Source organism: Protomyctophum bolini (genome assembly GCF_963924005.1).
Source record: "Protomyctophum bolini genome assembly, chromosome: 6".
Taxonomy (NCBI): Eukaryota; Metazoa; Chordata; class Actinopteri; order Myctophiformes; family Myctophidae; genus Protomyctophum; species Protomyctophum bolini.
In genome coordinates this window covers 23,497,629-23,514,741 of record NC_137867.1, presented here as the reverse complement: position 1 = coordinate 23,514,741, position 17,113 = coordinate 23,497,629, and the positions used below count along the sequence as shown (strand labels likewise).

The 17,113-nt window shown below is 43.8% G+C and overlaps 1 protein-coding gene across 2 annotated transcripts in view; it reads right to left on the bottom strand.

Annotated features, from left to right (window-relative positions):
- pcsk5b (proprotein convertase subtilisin/kexin type 5b) overlaps positions 1-17,113 on the bottom strand; it is a 73,442-nt gene that overhangs the window by 24,967 nt on the left and 31,362 nt on the right. For both annotated transcript variants that reach the window (XM_080766562.1, XM_080766563.1), the window contains exons 6-9: positions 14,319-14,407; positions 13,482-13,654; positions 10,023-10,235; positions 8,504-8,604 (exon numbers count right to left, since the gene is read on the bottom strand). In XM_080766562.1, the coding sequence (XP_080622688.1) occupies positions 8,504-8,604; positions 10,023-10,235; positions 13,482-13,654; positions 14,319-14,407 (576 nt within the window). The remainder of the gene's footprint in view (positions 1-8,503; positions 8,605-10,022; positions 10,236-13,481; positions 13,655-14,318; positions 14,408-17,113) is intronic.

Sequence of the window (17,113 nt, the reverse complement as noted above, 5' to 3'; positions counted from 1 at the left end):
ACGCTGACGTGTTATTTTGGAGTGCCGCTTTTTCTATTTAGTTGGTTTATGAGTTATGTTCATTGAAGCACTGAGGATTTTACTGTGCGGGCCCAAGATCAGTGGTGGAAAAAGTACTCAATTTCTTCAAGTATCAATGCCGCAATATAGAAATAGTCTATTGCAAAAGTATTAGCATCAAAATGTACTTCAAGTAAAAGTACTCATTATGCAGAATAGAGCAGTGCCCGTTGGGCACTGGTCTACTTGGAACGATGCAAGTTGGAAATGCATGCCTCACCCAGATATTATGTCCCTTTTATGCCCATATATGGAGTTCTTTGTCAGGCATGGCTCTGGGCATGCCCAAATATGGAGTCTATACAGATATCAGAACAATCATTGTGATGTCAGAACTCAGAACAGGCCAGCTCCATATAGGGGTGATCAGGTTCAGAGCCCGGGCAGAGGCATTTGTGCTGGTTCTGGACAACCGGCTCTCCGACGGACTCGACACTGGGCAGGGCGCTCCCTGTGGTGTGGGGAAAGCCCTTTCATTATGCACCCTATCATTGACCTTCCCACCAGTTCTCCACTTCAAGGAGAAAGGGCAAATAAACAAAGAATATTTCGTAAGCTCTACAGCCACACAACCATATCATCAGATGAGAGATGAAAACTGACAACTAAACCCGACATTAAACTCAAGTGCATGAGTTTAATTCACAAATAACTCAACTCATCAACATCTGTTAAAGTGTCAATATTCGATTCATCCATAATTACGAACTTGGGACAGCACTCTAGGCTCAGGGCACCCCCAAATTACTCCATAGCACCTTATATATACTGTATGTATATCATGTTGATATCAAATGTATTTACATACCCGTATATTAGCAAATAGTAGCCCGGGCTGTTAATATGCAAAATCGATTCGGACCCCGAGCGTTTATAAAGAAACAGGCCGTTATTTATTTTTGCAGTGGTCAGCACAGGGCCATTATTTGGTTACAGTTACTGTCGAGCATGTTTTTATTTGCAAATTGAAAAGGTATATGTAAACATACATAGCAGGCAAAGTCTTTTGTCTTTTTGATTTAATATTGAGAATTGGTGAGCTTATAGGCAGCTCCTGAGCTTAATTGATTTGACCCAGATTCCAATATATATTTTAAATGGTTGTCATATAGCCTACTCTTTATATATTTTTTCAAATGTTCTTTCAAGGTTTGGCCTTATAGATAAAAAAAATACATGTGCTCAGTTTTGTAATTAATTATTTGTCAACTATTTGAATAAAGGTTGTACACAACTTACACATCAGTGACATTAACCGCTGGGAAAGTCCCTAATTGAGAGGATGTAGACCAGTGGTAACCAACCTTTTCAAGCCCAAGAGCCCATTTTATTCCCAATTGTAAGCCAAGATCTACCACTAAAACGTGTTAGAAAAAACACTTGTTTCGTGTAACACATGCTTTTGTAAGCGACGCTAAGGATTGTTTTGATCGATAATAATCCGTCATGTGCGTGCGCGAGTGCACTCTTTATTTGTGCGTGCAGCCGTGCACAGTGTTTCTCCCACGTTTGGTTAAAAGTTGGCGTTCGAACTTTACAAATAAGTTTAGTATTCAACGTGTCGGGGACGCCATCATGCTGCGTTCACTCTGACGCTCTGTGCTGCCTGCGAGGGAACAACAGACACACAGGACACAGCACATGAGCACAGAGTGCTAAAAGGGGGAGGGCCGAGGGCGGTGCGGTGGAAGCAAGGGGAACAGATCTTCAAGCTAAAATGCATCGAGCCTCTACACGTTGTTAGCTTGTAGATCTGCTCTTTTTTGCAAACGACATTCTGCTGTGATGTCTGGCTGCCCGTCAGTCTGACACTTCGGGATCGACTTGAAAGGTTCCCGCAAGCTACTGGTAGCTCGCGAACCCCTGGTTGGTTACCCCTGATGTAGACCGAACAAGCGCACCACCACCACTCAGTGCATGAAATATAGGCTGCATGGCTAACAGGGTTTGGGCTTTACCTTACCATCTCCATATCATTTGATAAAGGCATATAAAAACATGGGTTGTAGCCAATGAAAATATACACTTCACAGAGTATTTACCACTTGGAATTATAACAATCGATTGAGGATTGCATTATAGAACGAGTTAAATCTCAACTTTTGTGTTGCACTGAGGACCTTGTGGTGACGGTGTTTTACCTATACTTGTGAAAAACTCTGCTTGAATTCATGGTGAGTGGCGCTGGCGCACGCCGTGCACAAGCTCGTCATAACGCGCTGTCGATGCAACACTTGGAGCTTGTAGATACACGCATGACAAACATTTCACAGAATATATACCACTTTGAATTAAAACAATTAGTTGTGCATAGGCTGAGTATATGGCACTATAGCTATAGATTTATTTTGGGGATGTGGAGGAGTGGGAGGACTTTGTTGTTGCGCTATTGTGAGGCCACGTGAGTGGCGTGCGGAGATCTGCAAACTCAGCACGCTGTATATATAATAATTATATAATAATAAATGAGGCTGACTAAGTTTGCAAATAACGGCCCATGGGCGGTTATATGGACGAGGGCGGTTATTTGGACGAGGCGGTTATTACGCAAAATGGTGTAAGAACCTTGGCCGTTATTAGGTAGTGGACAGCTATTTGAGTAAGGGCTGTTATTTGGAAATATACGGTACATAAATAAGTAAATATTTCCCCCTAATTTTCTAATTGACATATAACCACTTGAACCCCAATATATTGGGGTTCCGTCGGAGAGCCGGTTGTCCAGAACCAGCAGAAATGCCTCTGCCCGGGCTCTGGACCTGATCACCCCTATATCTCCATATATGGAGCTGGCCTGTTCTGAGTTCTGACATCACAATGATTGTTCTGATATCTGTATAGACTCCATATTTGGGCATGCCCAGAGCCATGCCTGACAAAGAACTCCATATATGGGCATAAAAGGGACATAATATCTGGGTGAGGCATGCATTTCCAACTTGCATCGTTCCAAGTAGACCAGTGCCCAACGGGTAGATATCATCAGCACCGCTCAAAGAGTTTCTACTAACAGTTTTCCTGCAGTATAATGTGTGCCTGCATGTCTATTCAAACAAGAGACTGAGTGGAAGGATAAGAAAGAGAACATTTGCATGACAGGAAGAGAGGAGAGAGGAGAGAGGAGAGAGAGAGAGAGAGAGAGAGAGAGAGAGAGAGAGAGAGAGAGAGAGAGAGAGACTAATATTGCAGCCAAGCAAGAAGCAGTTTGAGATAATCTTGTTGAGGAAACTGGCTTAGGTGGCCATGACTGCCAGGATACAGAGAATATTTTCTACGGAGTGGATTTAAATTGGATTATCCAGGTTAAATAAAATGACCTCAGCTGACGGCGTTTCTCAACTTGTGATAATAGGGAAAAGCCCAATTCAGAGTCTCTGCAGCTGCACTGACATTGTGATTCAAGAACCAGGTACATAAAGTAGGGTTGATGGGTTCAAAGAGGGCCCGGGAAGGGGGTTCAACATGCCATCGACCAGTAATTTCACTTATGTTGCCATTTCTAAATGGGACAGAAACGAAGAACGTCACCCAAAAATTCAAAGGTCACTTTCAATCTAGTCTCTCAAGACAGACTGTTGCCTCGCGTCAACTAGTCTGTCGGCAAGCAGTAGAAAGAAACGTATCACTGGCCTACAAGTATGGACGCTGTAGTTCAGGAAGTCAGCCGCGCAATCACCCAATCACATTTAGTGGGCGGGATTTACATGTGTGTGCGGCTAGGAAATTTCGTCCCACTGGAAGCAAACCTATACACGCTTCTTATTATTGAACATGGCTTCCTCTGGTCAACAAACAACACCAAACAACCGGCTAACCGGTTAGCCGACCGTTAAAAAACATCCGGAGATTTTTATCAGCTTTAACGATTAATTTGCATAATAATAAATACGTGTTCTGATCTTAAATCCCTTTATTTTAGATCGTTTTTAGTAATAGTACAACATAAACATTACAGAGACTGTACTTGTCACTGTACAATACTTTAAAACAGTTGTCATGTTGCACACATGCCTAAAATTGTTCTTATTTGCGCCGCCCAGCTTGTCACACTCCAGGCTGCATGAACAGCGCTCTGGCTCGGTTTTCTGCCCCCTCAATGTCCCAAAGTTCTCTGTTGTACTTCTGGCTAGTTGGCTACAAGGGTAGCTTTGCGGACTTGCGGTAGTCGAAATGTAAGCGAGTGACAGCGAGACGAGATGAACACATGTCAACCGTATAAATGCAGAGACCTACTTGGCATTATTAATTCCATTATTGGCCATTTGGCCTGGAGGGAGAACGTTTACAGCCGCTGCCGCTTCCTCCTCTTATCCGTCTCCCCACACTGGCACGGCTTACGGCTATCAAGTTAGCCATGTGCTATCGATGTTTGAGGGTTTTCTCGTCAGCGAAAAGTCAACAAACGGAACACGGTGACATGCTTGCTGATCTTCCTTAATAATAAAAAAAGGCTTAGCCCATGCGTCCAGTGGCTTTATAGGTATAAGTTGCTCAGATCTGGACTGGATTTATTTATGTTTTGGACTAGAACCGGCGGACCTCTGTAGGACTACTGTAGACGCGCAGATGCGATGTTTATTGATGATTAAGCCTACAACAATTTATTTATATTGTTAAATGTTGCTTTTTTGTTTGTCTTTTAAAAAAGGAGCATAAATAAATGTATACCATTCGTCTACCAACTTTAATTATGTAGCCTATACATGCATATTACATTTGGGGTAGCCTATTAAAAAAAAGAAAAAAATCAACCACTATCCGTTAATGACCCGGTTAATCCTGTCGGCTAACCGGTTGGGAAACTATCCGTTACTGACATCCCTACTTGATATACGAGGCTTTTTCCAAAACCAGTAGGTAAACATAATAAAACATCTCGTCGATCGATTAAATATTTCAAACAAATGTGCTGAAGCGGTTTGATATGTTCAACATTGTGTAGAACAGCAACTCTCCTTAGCACACTAGCAAAAATGTCCTCCTCCGTTACATCCATGTTTTGTTCCGCAAAGGAATGGTTGAAAGTAGGAATGAAAACAGTGCGGCACAGCGGTAGTAGTGGAACTCGGCGGAAAAGCAAGGGCCTTTCCGGTTGATCGAAATTCTAAACAGAGCTTGCCCCCAGAGTCTAATTTCGAGGAACAACAGCGGAGGCGCTGTTTTCCCGAATATTTGACGATGGGATTCTCAGATTGCTTTCAATCTAACCCTCTCTCAACATTAGCTTGGGCTACTAAAATGGCACTGCACAGCACTTTTTGTTACAGAAAGTTTGAAATTCACTTAATCCGCAGTGCTTTTACCTTAGGATGTACCTGGGCATGATTTAAGTAAAGATATTGTCAATCAACTTTGTCGCTGCTTCTGTGCTCAACATGTTGAAATAACCGTTTTCCTCTTTCCATTCACTCTCACTACCTGGAAAAACTGTCTCAAAATCCCATTTCAGATTGATTGATTACTTTTGGGAGGTTGACCTCCCAAGGCTCTCATGCTCCAGAATAGTTATCTGGGATTGCGTCCTATAGCTGTAATCTGCTACGGTTCCCAGACGGGCAATCAGAGCCGGATCTACCGTTGGGCTAGGGTTGGCTGCAGCCCGGGGGCCCCCGACTGGGATGGGAGGCAATTATTTTTAAATGATGAAATTGTAAAGTATTCCAATCCAATTCAAGTGAGATTTATGTTTAGTTAATGTATATTTAGTATTATGGGAAAAACATTGCGTTCAGACAGTACCTGCTGTGTTGTGGGGTAGCTGTGGAAAGTTACCAATGTTGGTGTAACAGGAGTGAGGACAAGTAATGATAGGTGAAATACTGTAGTTAAGAAAAAGGTAACAGTTCTCCATGCATTGAGGGTTAATGGAGAAAGTCAAAATATGACTTCTGGGCCCAGGCTTAATCCAGCCTGACAATGTGTCGCGGGTTCAACTCTCGATCCCGACAACCATTACTGCGTGTCACTTCCCATCCCCCGCCCCCATTTCCTGTTCGTGGACATAGACAAGCTATGCCTTGCTTTGGGAGAGTCTAGTTGTGCTCACGCATTTACAAGATGTGACATTGAGTGACTTTGCTGGTTGTGTAAAACTGAATGCATGTTTTGGGGTTACTGAAGAAAACCCCTGATTTTCAGGAGACATTCAAACAACTTGGCCAGACTTGGGATGTTTCAACAGAGCTCTTTGACCAACTGCAACAGTTCACTTGTAGCTGCTACCTGTCTGGGACCACCTCCAGTGACATGAACAAGATCCACTACCAGCTTGTCTGTGCCAGGAGAGAGGCTGATTCCAGTCAACTCCCACCATGTAGAGAATGTCTATTTCTCCATGCCCTCTGTGCCAATTACCAGACTAGAATATGGAAATGCTCTCTGCAGACTCACCCATCTGCCCCATACAGAGTCGATGGACAACTGTTGATTGTGGACAGTTAGCATTTCACTGGATGGGCACAGCCCCTGCACCGGATGTACAGTAAGTAAGTAAGTTACTCGTAAATGTGCACGTCTATGCAAGCTTCCTAACTGCAGTTGTCTCAGCAATGGGTTGACATGTGCAGACCTCTGCAAACTCCAGAACTGTACGAACCAAGCAACTAAGCAAGATTCAATGCCTACAGTTGAACAGGACAGTTCTGATGAGGAAGACGTTGCGTAGTTCAATATTAACTCATTAACTGTTTCTCTAGAACAGTCTGCACACACTGCCAGCATTTTTACTAATATTTAAAAAAAATAAGGACCTGACTGAAAAGGCCTTAGCAAGGGGAGAAAAGATGGCAAAATACATTTTAAATTAGACTGATATTTGTGATTATCGTGCATAATAAAATAATAAAACTATTTTGCTACAAAATGTAATTTAATTTGCTATGTATTTTTTTTTTTTTTTTATATATTTTTTATCCCATTTCTCACCCCTGTGTCAATCATCTACTGTGATCCTGGGCTCTACACACCCTCCGCCAACCTGGGGAGAGCAACGGACTTAACTCATGCTCCCTTCATGCCCGAGTGTCCAAGTTGCTCCTTTACACCTGACAGGGGGGAGTTTCCCTGGTTGGACGTAGCGCGTGGAAGGAACACGTTATTCCAACCAGTTCCTTTCCCCTCCATCAGGCGCCCCGGCTGGCCAGGGGGAGGCAGTTTAGAGACCAGGATTACTGCATGTTTTTGTGAGGGTACCTACCCTAGGGGACACGGGGAGAACATGCAAACTCCACACAGAAAGGCCCTTTCGCCAACCCCGCCTTCGGGTATGGGCACTGATGACGCGGAGGAGGAAACACGCCGCCAGCACCCACAGCGCCCCGAGTGGGAATCGAACCCAGGACCTTCTAGCTGTGAGGCGACAGCACTACCAACTGTGCCACCGTGCCCCGGTATTTGCTACGTATTATTGAGGGCAAAGTCAACATAAAAGTTAAGGCCAAGATATGCCAGTTTTGTTAACATTTCGGATTGAAAATGACCTTGACATTCGACCTTTGACTGAACTTGAATTGCTTCAGTCATCTCATAAATCAACTCCATTAGTTGCCCAGTTATGCCATATGTACCAATTTTTATATCAGATATAAGAGCTGAAAACAAGTAATCAGATACTATTTTGAGTCAAAATTAAGTTACCACCATCGGTATTCCATGTTCTAGCAGCAAGCAAATCATACCAGTTATTATATTTCCCCAATGAAGGCAAGAATACTTATATATTGATCTGCAGAAGAAATTGTGTGCTGTCCGCTCACACTGCAAATTACTCCCCGTTTAACTGTGACAGTACGCAACGCAAAATCCATAGTGATCTCACCAAGACAAATCCCTCTTATTATATTTTAATTCATCTTGACTGCAATTCTAATTGTTGAACCTATTGATTGTAACAGATAGCTGCATGTCTTTGTTGCTGGAACTGGAGTGCTTCTTTGGCACTGATTTGACAATAAAATGCAAAGAAAAGAACACTGTGTGCTCCCCTTAACACATTCTGTCCGTAGGACGTGTCCACACGTCCTAGGGATCCCAACAGACGACTCCAAAGGACGTGTGTAGACGCTCTAGCGCATCCTCAATGATACCGGGCGAGAGAAGAATTATTCTGAGAATTATTTCAGTTCACATATACTAGTGCTTCATTTCTGCTCCTCATCTGTCTCTCCCTCAAAATAGAACGCTTTTTGGATCATATATCGTATCAATTAAAACGATGTAAGCTAGCAATGTAAAGCAAACTTTTTTCCCGTATCGTTTCCGGGTCGTGGGTTTCAGAGTAAAAGCGGCCATGTCTTTCTGGCACCCCAGAGCTCCTATTTTGAAGGAATCCCGGCACGGATTGTGCTTAAAGAGCCAGCAGGGGAAAGGAACGGAGGGATGGAAGGAAACCAACGGTAAGGAGGAGAAGATCGAGTCAAAAGGTATAAAGATATGTGGATCTTACTTTGCCTCCAGGGCGAGTGCAATGATGGCAGCAGCCATGGGAGCTGAGGCCGAAGTGCCCGTGTGACTGTCTGTACACCGATGTCTCAGGTCTGTTGTGATCTGGAGAGAGAGGAGAAGAGTAAAGTGATAGGAGATGGAGAGCAATAGAGAGATCAGGGAAAGAGATGATTTGGGAGTAATGAGGTTGGCACAGTAGGAACAGAAGGAGAGAAAAGGGGGAGGTGAAAGAGAGCGTTAAGTCTTGAGGATCAGGAGGAGATTTATACACACCTGAAACTCACATTCCAGCTTTGACACATAGCCCTGCTTGAGATAACACAGACATACAAATACACTCACAAATAACTTAAAAATCACTTACACTCAAAAATAACTCTGGTTTTCTATGAGAAACAAATCCATTGACCAAAGAGCAAATAAGGACATGCGATGGAAGTAATACTAGATGGTGAAGTTTGTTTTTAAAACACGGTATATTCATTCCGACTGTATGGACCTCAGTCAGCCAGCTAGTCAGTCAGTCGCTTTGCCAAGAAAAGCTTGGCTAACTCCCAGTCTGAGCCCCCATCAAAGGACCTTTCCCTAACCAAAGGGCTTGAAGGATTATCTGAAGCCACACATATACACACATAGTTTGATACGGTTTAGCAAGATTTTCAGTTCCAGCAGTACAAAAGGTACTGTAGACACTAGACAGACAGGACAGAGGAACTCAGGTAGATTGCTCTTTAATGTGACTACAAAAAAATTCTTAGAAAACCATCATATGCCCTGAGCTAGCATATGATGCCATGAATAAATGATGAACGCATGTTCATCATTTAACAAGTTGTTTAATTAGTGACTCCTAGGTGGGTTTATTTGTGCGCTTATTATTGTGGCCATAACATTTCAGTAAGTCCATTTTTGATCTCAATATGTACAAATAATGTTCAAATAAATATTGCTTTTGATTCAATAAAAGGTTGTAGCTTAAATTTGTTTAACGTTTAGAGAACACCAGGTTCACACAAAGCTTGTCAATATTTTATCACTAAAAATAACTTCTTTCTCTCACATACTCCCTATAGTCCCTCTGCGTACCCCCATTTGAGAAACACTAGTGGGAATCATTTCTATTGTCACAATGGATGTCAGAAATGTAAGTTAAGACCTACTGTAAGTGTACTAGGCAAATGGTCTATGTGTGTGTCTGTGTATGTGAGGGGAAGAGCAGATAGAATCTAACTCTCTCAACGCCAAGGATAAAAAAGTGTGTGTGGCATTAGTGTGAGGAATGTAGCAAGCGATCTCCAGACAAGCTAGCACGCTGTGGCAAACTGTCACTGTTCATCCCTGTGGATCATGCGAGATAGAGGTATTCGGTCACACCAGGGCGCGCGCACACACACACACACACACACACACACACACACACACTTTGCGATTTTAACTCAGGCCCTTTGGTACAACACTTTTGATGTTAGTAAGTCAAACTCAATAATATAACGCTCAACCACACACAGAGCCATCCTTACAATCTTTCGGTCGTAATTCTCTCCGCTGCTGTAGGTAGTTGTCAGTGTGGAGGAGCACTCCTCCAAGTACCAGGGTTTGCGTCCACTCTCAGCTGTGCTGGAGATGGAGATGGTGTAGATTGAGTTGGTGTAGCCGTCACACGAGCAGTGGTCCCTGCTGCGCCCACCATTGCCCGACGCCCACACAAAGATGGAGCCACGCCCCTTCCTCCCCTGACAAGAAATGACACAATGTGTTACAGTAAGCAAAATTGTATTTAATCTGCATCTTTTTTCTACTTCACTTCCGCATTATGTTGGAGCAGACCTTCAATAAATCAATCAACTACAGCAGTGGTTTTAAACCATGGTCATGGTCCATGATTTTGGGGGGTGAATATGTGTGATCGATTGGCTAATAAAGGGCGAGGTCGTGCATCATTGTGATGTCAGAACAGGCCAGCTCCATATAGTGGTGTGTCAAATTTTAAGTCGGTGGGGCAAACAGTTCTCGAGTTACGTGGAGTACAGACGTACACTCGTACATACACACGTATCCGAACAGAGATGTGGTTCATTTATTGATATACTAGAGTGGTGCCCATTGGGCACTGGCCTACTTGGAACGATGCAAGTTGGAAATGCATGCCCTACCCAGTTATCACTTGCACAAGCAGAACGCGCAAGTAATAGTTTTCGCCCAGGGCGAATGTTTGATGTGTATGCGCCGTGCCAGCATATGACGACTATGACGTAATGACTACTTGTGCTTGATATGGCAGTGGTGTCAGATTACATACATGTAGTATACATGTATACATAGGGGAATTACCTTTAATCCTCCCGACACTAAAACATATCGCATTACGTCACCATCGAAAACCAATTACACCCTGGCATTGGGTCCTTTAGTCCACATCTTTATTACGTCATCATTGAGAGCTAGTTATACCAGTTATATCCTGACGTCATATGCTGCTACGATACATACACATCAAACGGGGCATACGCAAAGTAACCACAGTATACCGCTAATCAACTTACAAATTACATTATACATAGAGGCATTTCCTTTAATCCACCAGACACTGATCGACGATTCGACATATACGTCACCATCGAAAGCCGTCTGTTGTATTAATTACAACATTAGGTAATTGGATGAATTTGAAATGCTTAAATAGAATTATCTTCATGTTCCTTCATGTTCTTCAACAGTTCTTCAACAGAAGAACATGAAGGTATTTCATGTTCTTCTTTCACAGAGAAGCTGAGATTTGACAGTTTGTAGCGGTCAACAGTACTTTTGCGCACTCTGCTTGCGCACTACTAGTAGGCCATAAATGGCCTACTAGTGTGCAACAAGCAAGTAGGCACTCGACAGAGTGCAGTTCTAGTTATCTCTGTGTCCCTTTTATGCCCATATATGGAGTTATTTGTCAGGCATGCCCAAATATGGAGTATATGCAGATACCAGAACATCATTGTGATGTCAGAACACGCCAGCTCCATATAATGTCCCGCAGGGGCCCTGTCCAGAGCCCGGGCAGAGGCTTTTGTACAGGTTCTGATCCTTCTGGACAACCGGTGATCCGACAGACTTGACACCAGGCACTGCACTCCTTGTGGTGGTGTCAAATTTTTTACAGGTGCTGCCCCAGCCATAAGAATACATGCGATAATATCACATATCCCGCCCGGCTTCCCTCTCCCAAACACAGGCCAATTATGTTCGTATATAGACGCTCGAAAAGCCGGATGCAACGGGAGTCAGAGACACCTGACTGATCCAGAATTCCTTGACATCTCACTTTAGTTTATGTATAGTATATGACTGTACTGTATTCCCATACATATTTGATATCTGCTATTTGATCTCTTTAATTTGCCCAAAAGACAGAGGTAGTCTTTATTACACATTTGGTATTTGTATTAATTCTTAATTAAAATATAAATGCAATTTGTGGGAAGCTTGCACAAAGTCCACTCAAATACCAGTGTAAACGTCTGATGTAACTGTAACTGTAACTGACTTGAGTCCCTACTCTTTTTTTGTCCTTCTGTGAGGGAATACCCAAAATGTAAAGTGATGGACAGCTGTCAGTGGTACTGCACATACAGCTCAGTTCTCTGTGTACCTTCAGACTATCACACACTTCTCCAACTTGTTTGCCATCTCCACTCACACAAGCGCTCTTATACTTGCTCACCTCTGAAGGCTGTGATATATATCACCCTCGCCATGCCTGTCGCAAGTCTGTCATGAGTCTGCAAGAACTCCAGCTGAGCATGCACGCACGCCACAAAGACAAACATGCACTGCACGTACAGTTGAAATACGACACATTCACCACCAGCCAGTCTCGTCCCCATCACCTTCTGTCAGATGCCAAACCTTTTTTCAACCTGCTGCATGGTCTGTCAGCCAATGAGTCGAGACCTTTTGTAGCCTTTTTTAAAACAGCATGACAGCTCCGAGGTCCCTCATGTCTGACTTCCACTCTCTCCATCCACCCTATGTAGTCTCTCTTTTGCAAACATAAGTACACTGTGGGTCCATTTTTACACACACACACACACAGTAAAATGAACACTCAGGATTTGCAGTGTATATGCACGTGCTGAACTTGTAGACATGTCAGCCAGCCCTTATGATGGAACGAAAAGTGTGTTTGTGTCTCCCCTCCTCTTAACCTCCATCATAGCTTCTCTGCTCCATGCAGTCACCTAGCTAGATGTTATGCAAATGCTCAGAGGACTCTGTAAAGGATGTCATGAATATGCAAATAGATCAGGGACACTGATCAAAATGATGGCTAGAGGTGCCTCACAGGCAGAGATTAACTGGATAAGACTCAAACACTGTTGTGTAGGCTTCAACACATGCATTTCCAGTGAGCGAGAGTGTGTGTGTGTGTGTGTGTGTGTGTGTGTGTGTGTGTGTGTGCGTGCATGCATGCGTGTGCATGTGTCTGTTGGAGGGTGCACCTCTTTCATGATTCATATCTGTGTCTGCATGTGAGCAGTGAGCCAGTAAGCTGGTTTCTGTGTCCATTTCTTTCTATTCCCCTGTGCACTTAGGAAGAGAAAAATACCGGAACGCTCACCACAAAACACACTTGCCCCCATTTGCTTCTTGCAGTTCTTGTATTCTTTATAACATCGTTTTACTGAGGTTAAGGTGAGGAATAAGTTTGATAATATTGTGCATCGTGATATTGCTTGAAAGAATATTGTGATATTATATTTTTCCATATCGCCCACCCCTAGGATTAAAGTTAGTTTTAGGAATAGTTTTACTGAGATTACGTTGGGGAACACCTGGTGGCGACCGTTCCGAGGTCACCGGATTAGACCCGGGGCGAATGTGTTTTGGGGCAAGCATCTGTATAGTGGTGATGGTGATGTGGACTAGCAGTACAAGAGGCTGTGTGTGTGTGTGTGTGTGTGTGTGTGTGTGTAAGCCTGTCTGTCACCTACCGAGCGGATCCCATTCTCAAAAGCCTGTCTGGCCAGGGAAGCTGGCCCGTCCACGGTCTTTCCATCATCATCTGGTCCCCAGCTGGCACTGTAGATGTCTATGTGCCGTGGCTGCAGGCTCAGAGACTTGGCCTCCACCATGTCTGTTACATCTCCATCCAGCATACGCACACCTAGGGGTCATCAAAACAACCACATCCAATATCTAATGTAAATGAAAAATAACCAAGACTGCATAAGAGCATAAGAACATCTTGTTGGGATTCATACATTAACTAAACACAATTGGTGCCGGAAGTGCATCAAAATAGAAGCTCCCGGGGTGCCAGAGTTGTCTGATCACTTTTACTCTGAAAGCCATGAACCGGAAACACTTTCTTAAAAAAGTTGACTTGACAAAGTGACCTCACAATCCCCGATCATCTTAATATATTTATATACGCTCCAAAAAGCCAATTTTGCGGGAGAGACGGATGAGGAGCAGAAATGAAGCGCCAGCATATCGATCTATTCAACACCACAGAGAGCGCCCTGGATGAGGAGATACGAGTCATTCTTTCCGCCGCGCTAACATGGGAGTCAATGACAAGCTAATAGTTGCACAGAGCGTTAGCATACGGCAAGCGAAAAGCGAAATGCCAAAAAAAAATAGGAATAATTCGGAATATTCTTATCTCGCCCCGTGTCGTTAGGACGTCGCTAGGACGTCCACAGACGTCGATGGCACCTCTCGGTTCGAATCCCTATGACGTTTCCAGACGTGATATGTACAGAATGTGTTAACTAAAAAGGGGCAGTCTGTAGAGCGCAAAACTCCATATCAGACAAGCAACTCACCTCCTATCCTGGCATTATATGCAATCCCCACAATGCAATGGGAGTTGTTCGCCGCTGCAGCAACTTCACCTGCACACCGTGTCCCGTGTCTGAGGAAAAAACAAGAATAGAAAATATATTACAAGCCATGTGTGAGTAAGAGAATGTCAGTGGCATGCTAAAGTAAATGTTCACACAAGAACGCTTGTACACACACAATCCAAATATAAACAGCTTTTGAAGTGGAAGGCAGGCATCCTTGCAAGTAAACATAGATCTACACAGATAAATGTGTACATTCCTGTAGTGGAATTCCTAAACATGACGGTACAGTCCAGAATTACAAATTGAAATACCCGCAATTCCTCCTCTCTGCCTCATGGATCTAGCTAAGGACATTCATGTTGTCTAGTCAGGCTTTTATAATGTCCCTTCCCCGCATTAATGTGCAGTAATACAAAGACTGTTATTCCATCATTCCAGTGACGTGAACACATTACACAATTACAAGTGCATGCACACACACACATATTTCCAATGTGCGCGAGGGGGGGGGATCACGCACACGCACGCACACACACGTAACATTCCACCGTAACTGCAGTGGTGACAATCGGTCCAGGTCAGCAACCAGCATCAACAAACATGAGCGTGTTTTGCATCCGCCGTCTCCTCCACAACACTGCTCGTTGGCTCAGCACCAGACACACACACACACACACACCCCCTGCTGGGAACATCTGCACGACGACACCCCCCGGAAACGGCTCTGACTGCTGCCATGGAAACCCCGCATCTAGCCATCAAAGCTCCCAGGGGAGTGACGGAGAGAGGGGGGCCAGGGAAGCACTCGCAGAGCACTTTAGAGTGAGTCCACTAGTTTCAAGGTAAAGTTAATCGTATTGGCATGTCCACACTTCATGGATATCAAACGGTATACATACACAATAAATAGAAGTCTATGGGTGTTGGAAAAGTGAAAAGGTCCTCCTACCTGTAAAGGCCAAAAGTCCTGCCCATATCTTGGGTAACTTCTAGTTAGCCTTTTCTGTGACTCTACAGGGCTTGAGGAAGACCTGCTGCGATTCTGCGATGGATACTGGCTCATAGGGGACTGACTGTCACCACCACTAATTAGTTGGTCTCCATTTAAAAAACAATACTTCTAACTAGGGATGTCCCGATAACGTTTTTTTGCTCCCAATGACCAATCCAATCATTTGATTTTGAGTATCTGCCGATACGCGTTTATGCCATATCACAATAGTACAATATCCCAAACCACAGACAATTTCCAGTCTAATATCATGATATGGACATAATATTGATACTAGGGATGTCCCGATCACGTTTTGCTCCTGATCCGATCATTTGAAAATGACGTGATCGGTCTCCATTTCCAATCACCCTATCCGATCGGGACAACTTCTAACAGCCGAGCTACACCAGGCGTTTCAGCGAGCGTTTACACGTATACGCACAAACGCACACTTATAGATCTAGTCCTATTTTAAGTGCGTATGCGGGGCTCACATGTGCGCGCAAACGTGAGCTGAAAAGCCTGGTGTAGCTCGGCCGTAACACATGGGTTTTCAACTGATTGTGAACGAGGGACCACCACCACCCTGACTTAGAATCAACCCGGGGGTCACTGTTGGGTGGGGAATGGGTATATGGGCTAAGATTAGTGCCTTGAGAACACTTGCTATGAATTGCGTGTGTATTATCCCACAGTTTCTCTACCAATTGTCCATTGACAACTAATAATTTCCTAATAATAGTGACTAAACTCAACCAGACAATCCGGTGCACTTCCCCCTCTCGAGATTAGAACTCCCTTTTTCTGTTGAATTTCATGACCTCCGACTTAGTAAATTACTACATGGACGGTCACCATAGATCACAAAGTCATTCAGTTCACGGTTTCTCAACGTAGCTCAGTCGCATTTTGACCACAAGGTCATGAGTTCAATCCCGGGCACCGCCAACTCAGGCTTGGGAACAGCAAATCATGCGGTAAGTATTGGGAGCTGATGGTAGGTGTGGCACTCCACCTTCGCAATCCATCTCCTATGGGTCTAGTGACAGATACCGACAATACGCCACTCCAACCTACTTAGAGTTAAGAGCATTCATTGATGCTTTAACCCATTCTGACCTGAGATCAGATTCATACGAGGTTTCCACTGGACACACTGGTCTGATTAACCCATTCTGACCTGAGATCAGATTCTAAAAATGTCAGTCGTTCTTCGATTTTTCAAAAATAGCAGATCTACAAGTTCATAGCGCGCCTTTTTTCAAAAGCTAAAGCATAACATGATGCTAACACCAAAATGGGTTCCCGTTCAGAATGGGTTAAGACCTAATTAGTAATCAATGATCACTGATAATTCTTCCTAGACTACCCCAATAGTCTTCTCTCACTCAATTCCACAGCTCAACTTCCATAAACTGTGGCAATTTTTGATATGCATGGTCTTTTTTATGCATCAATTTAGAATTTTCTGCCAACTTAGCCAGTGCTACCCAGGGTCTATTTGTGTTTTAACAAGATAATCATAATCAGGTACAACATGCACACACACGCACACACACATACATGCACACACAGTTACCTCGGTTGCACTTCCATGGGGACAAAATGTCCGATCCTGTGTGTGTGGCACAGACGTGATCATTTCATGGCAGTCTAAGGCAGGGGTTTGACCCCCAGGTTGAGAACCCCTGGTCTAAGGAGCTATGCAAGGGGAAAGGTTTTGAGTGACTGTTAAAAACAACCCAAAACTAAAGAAAAAAGCCCCTCTTTACACCTC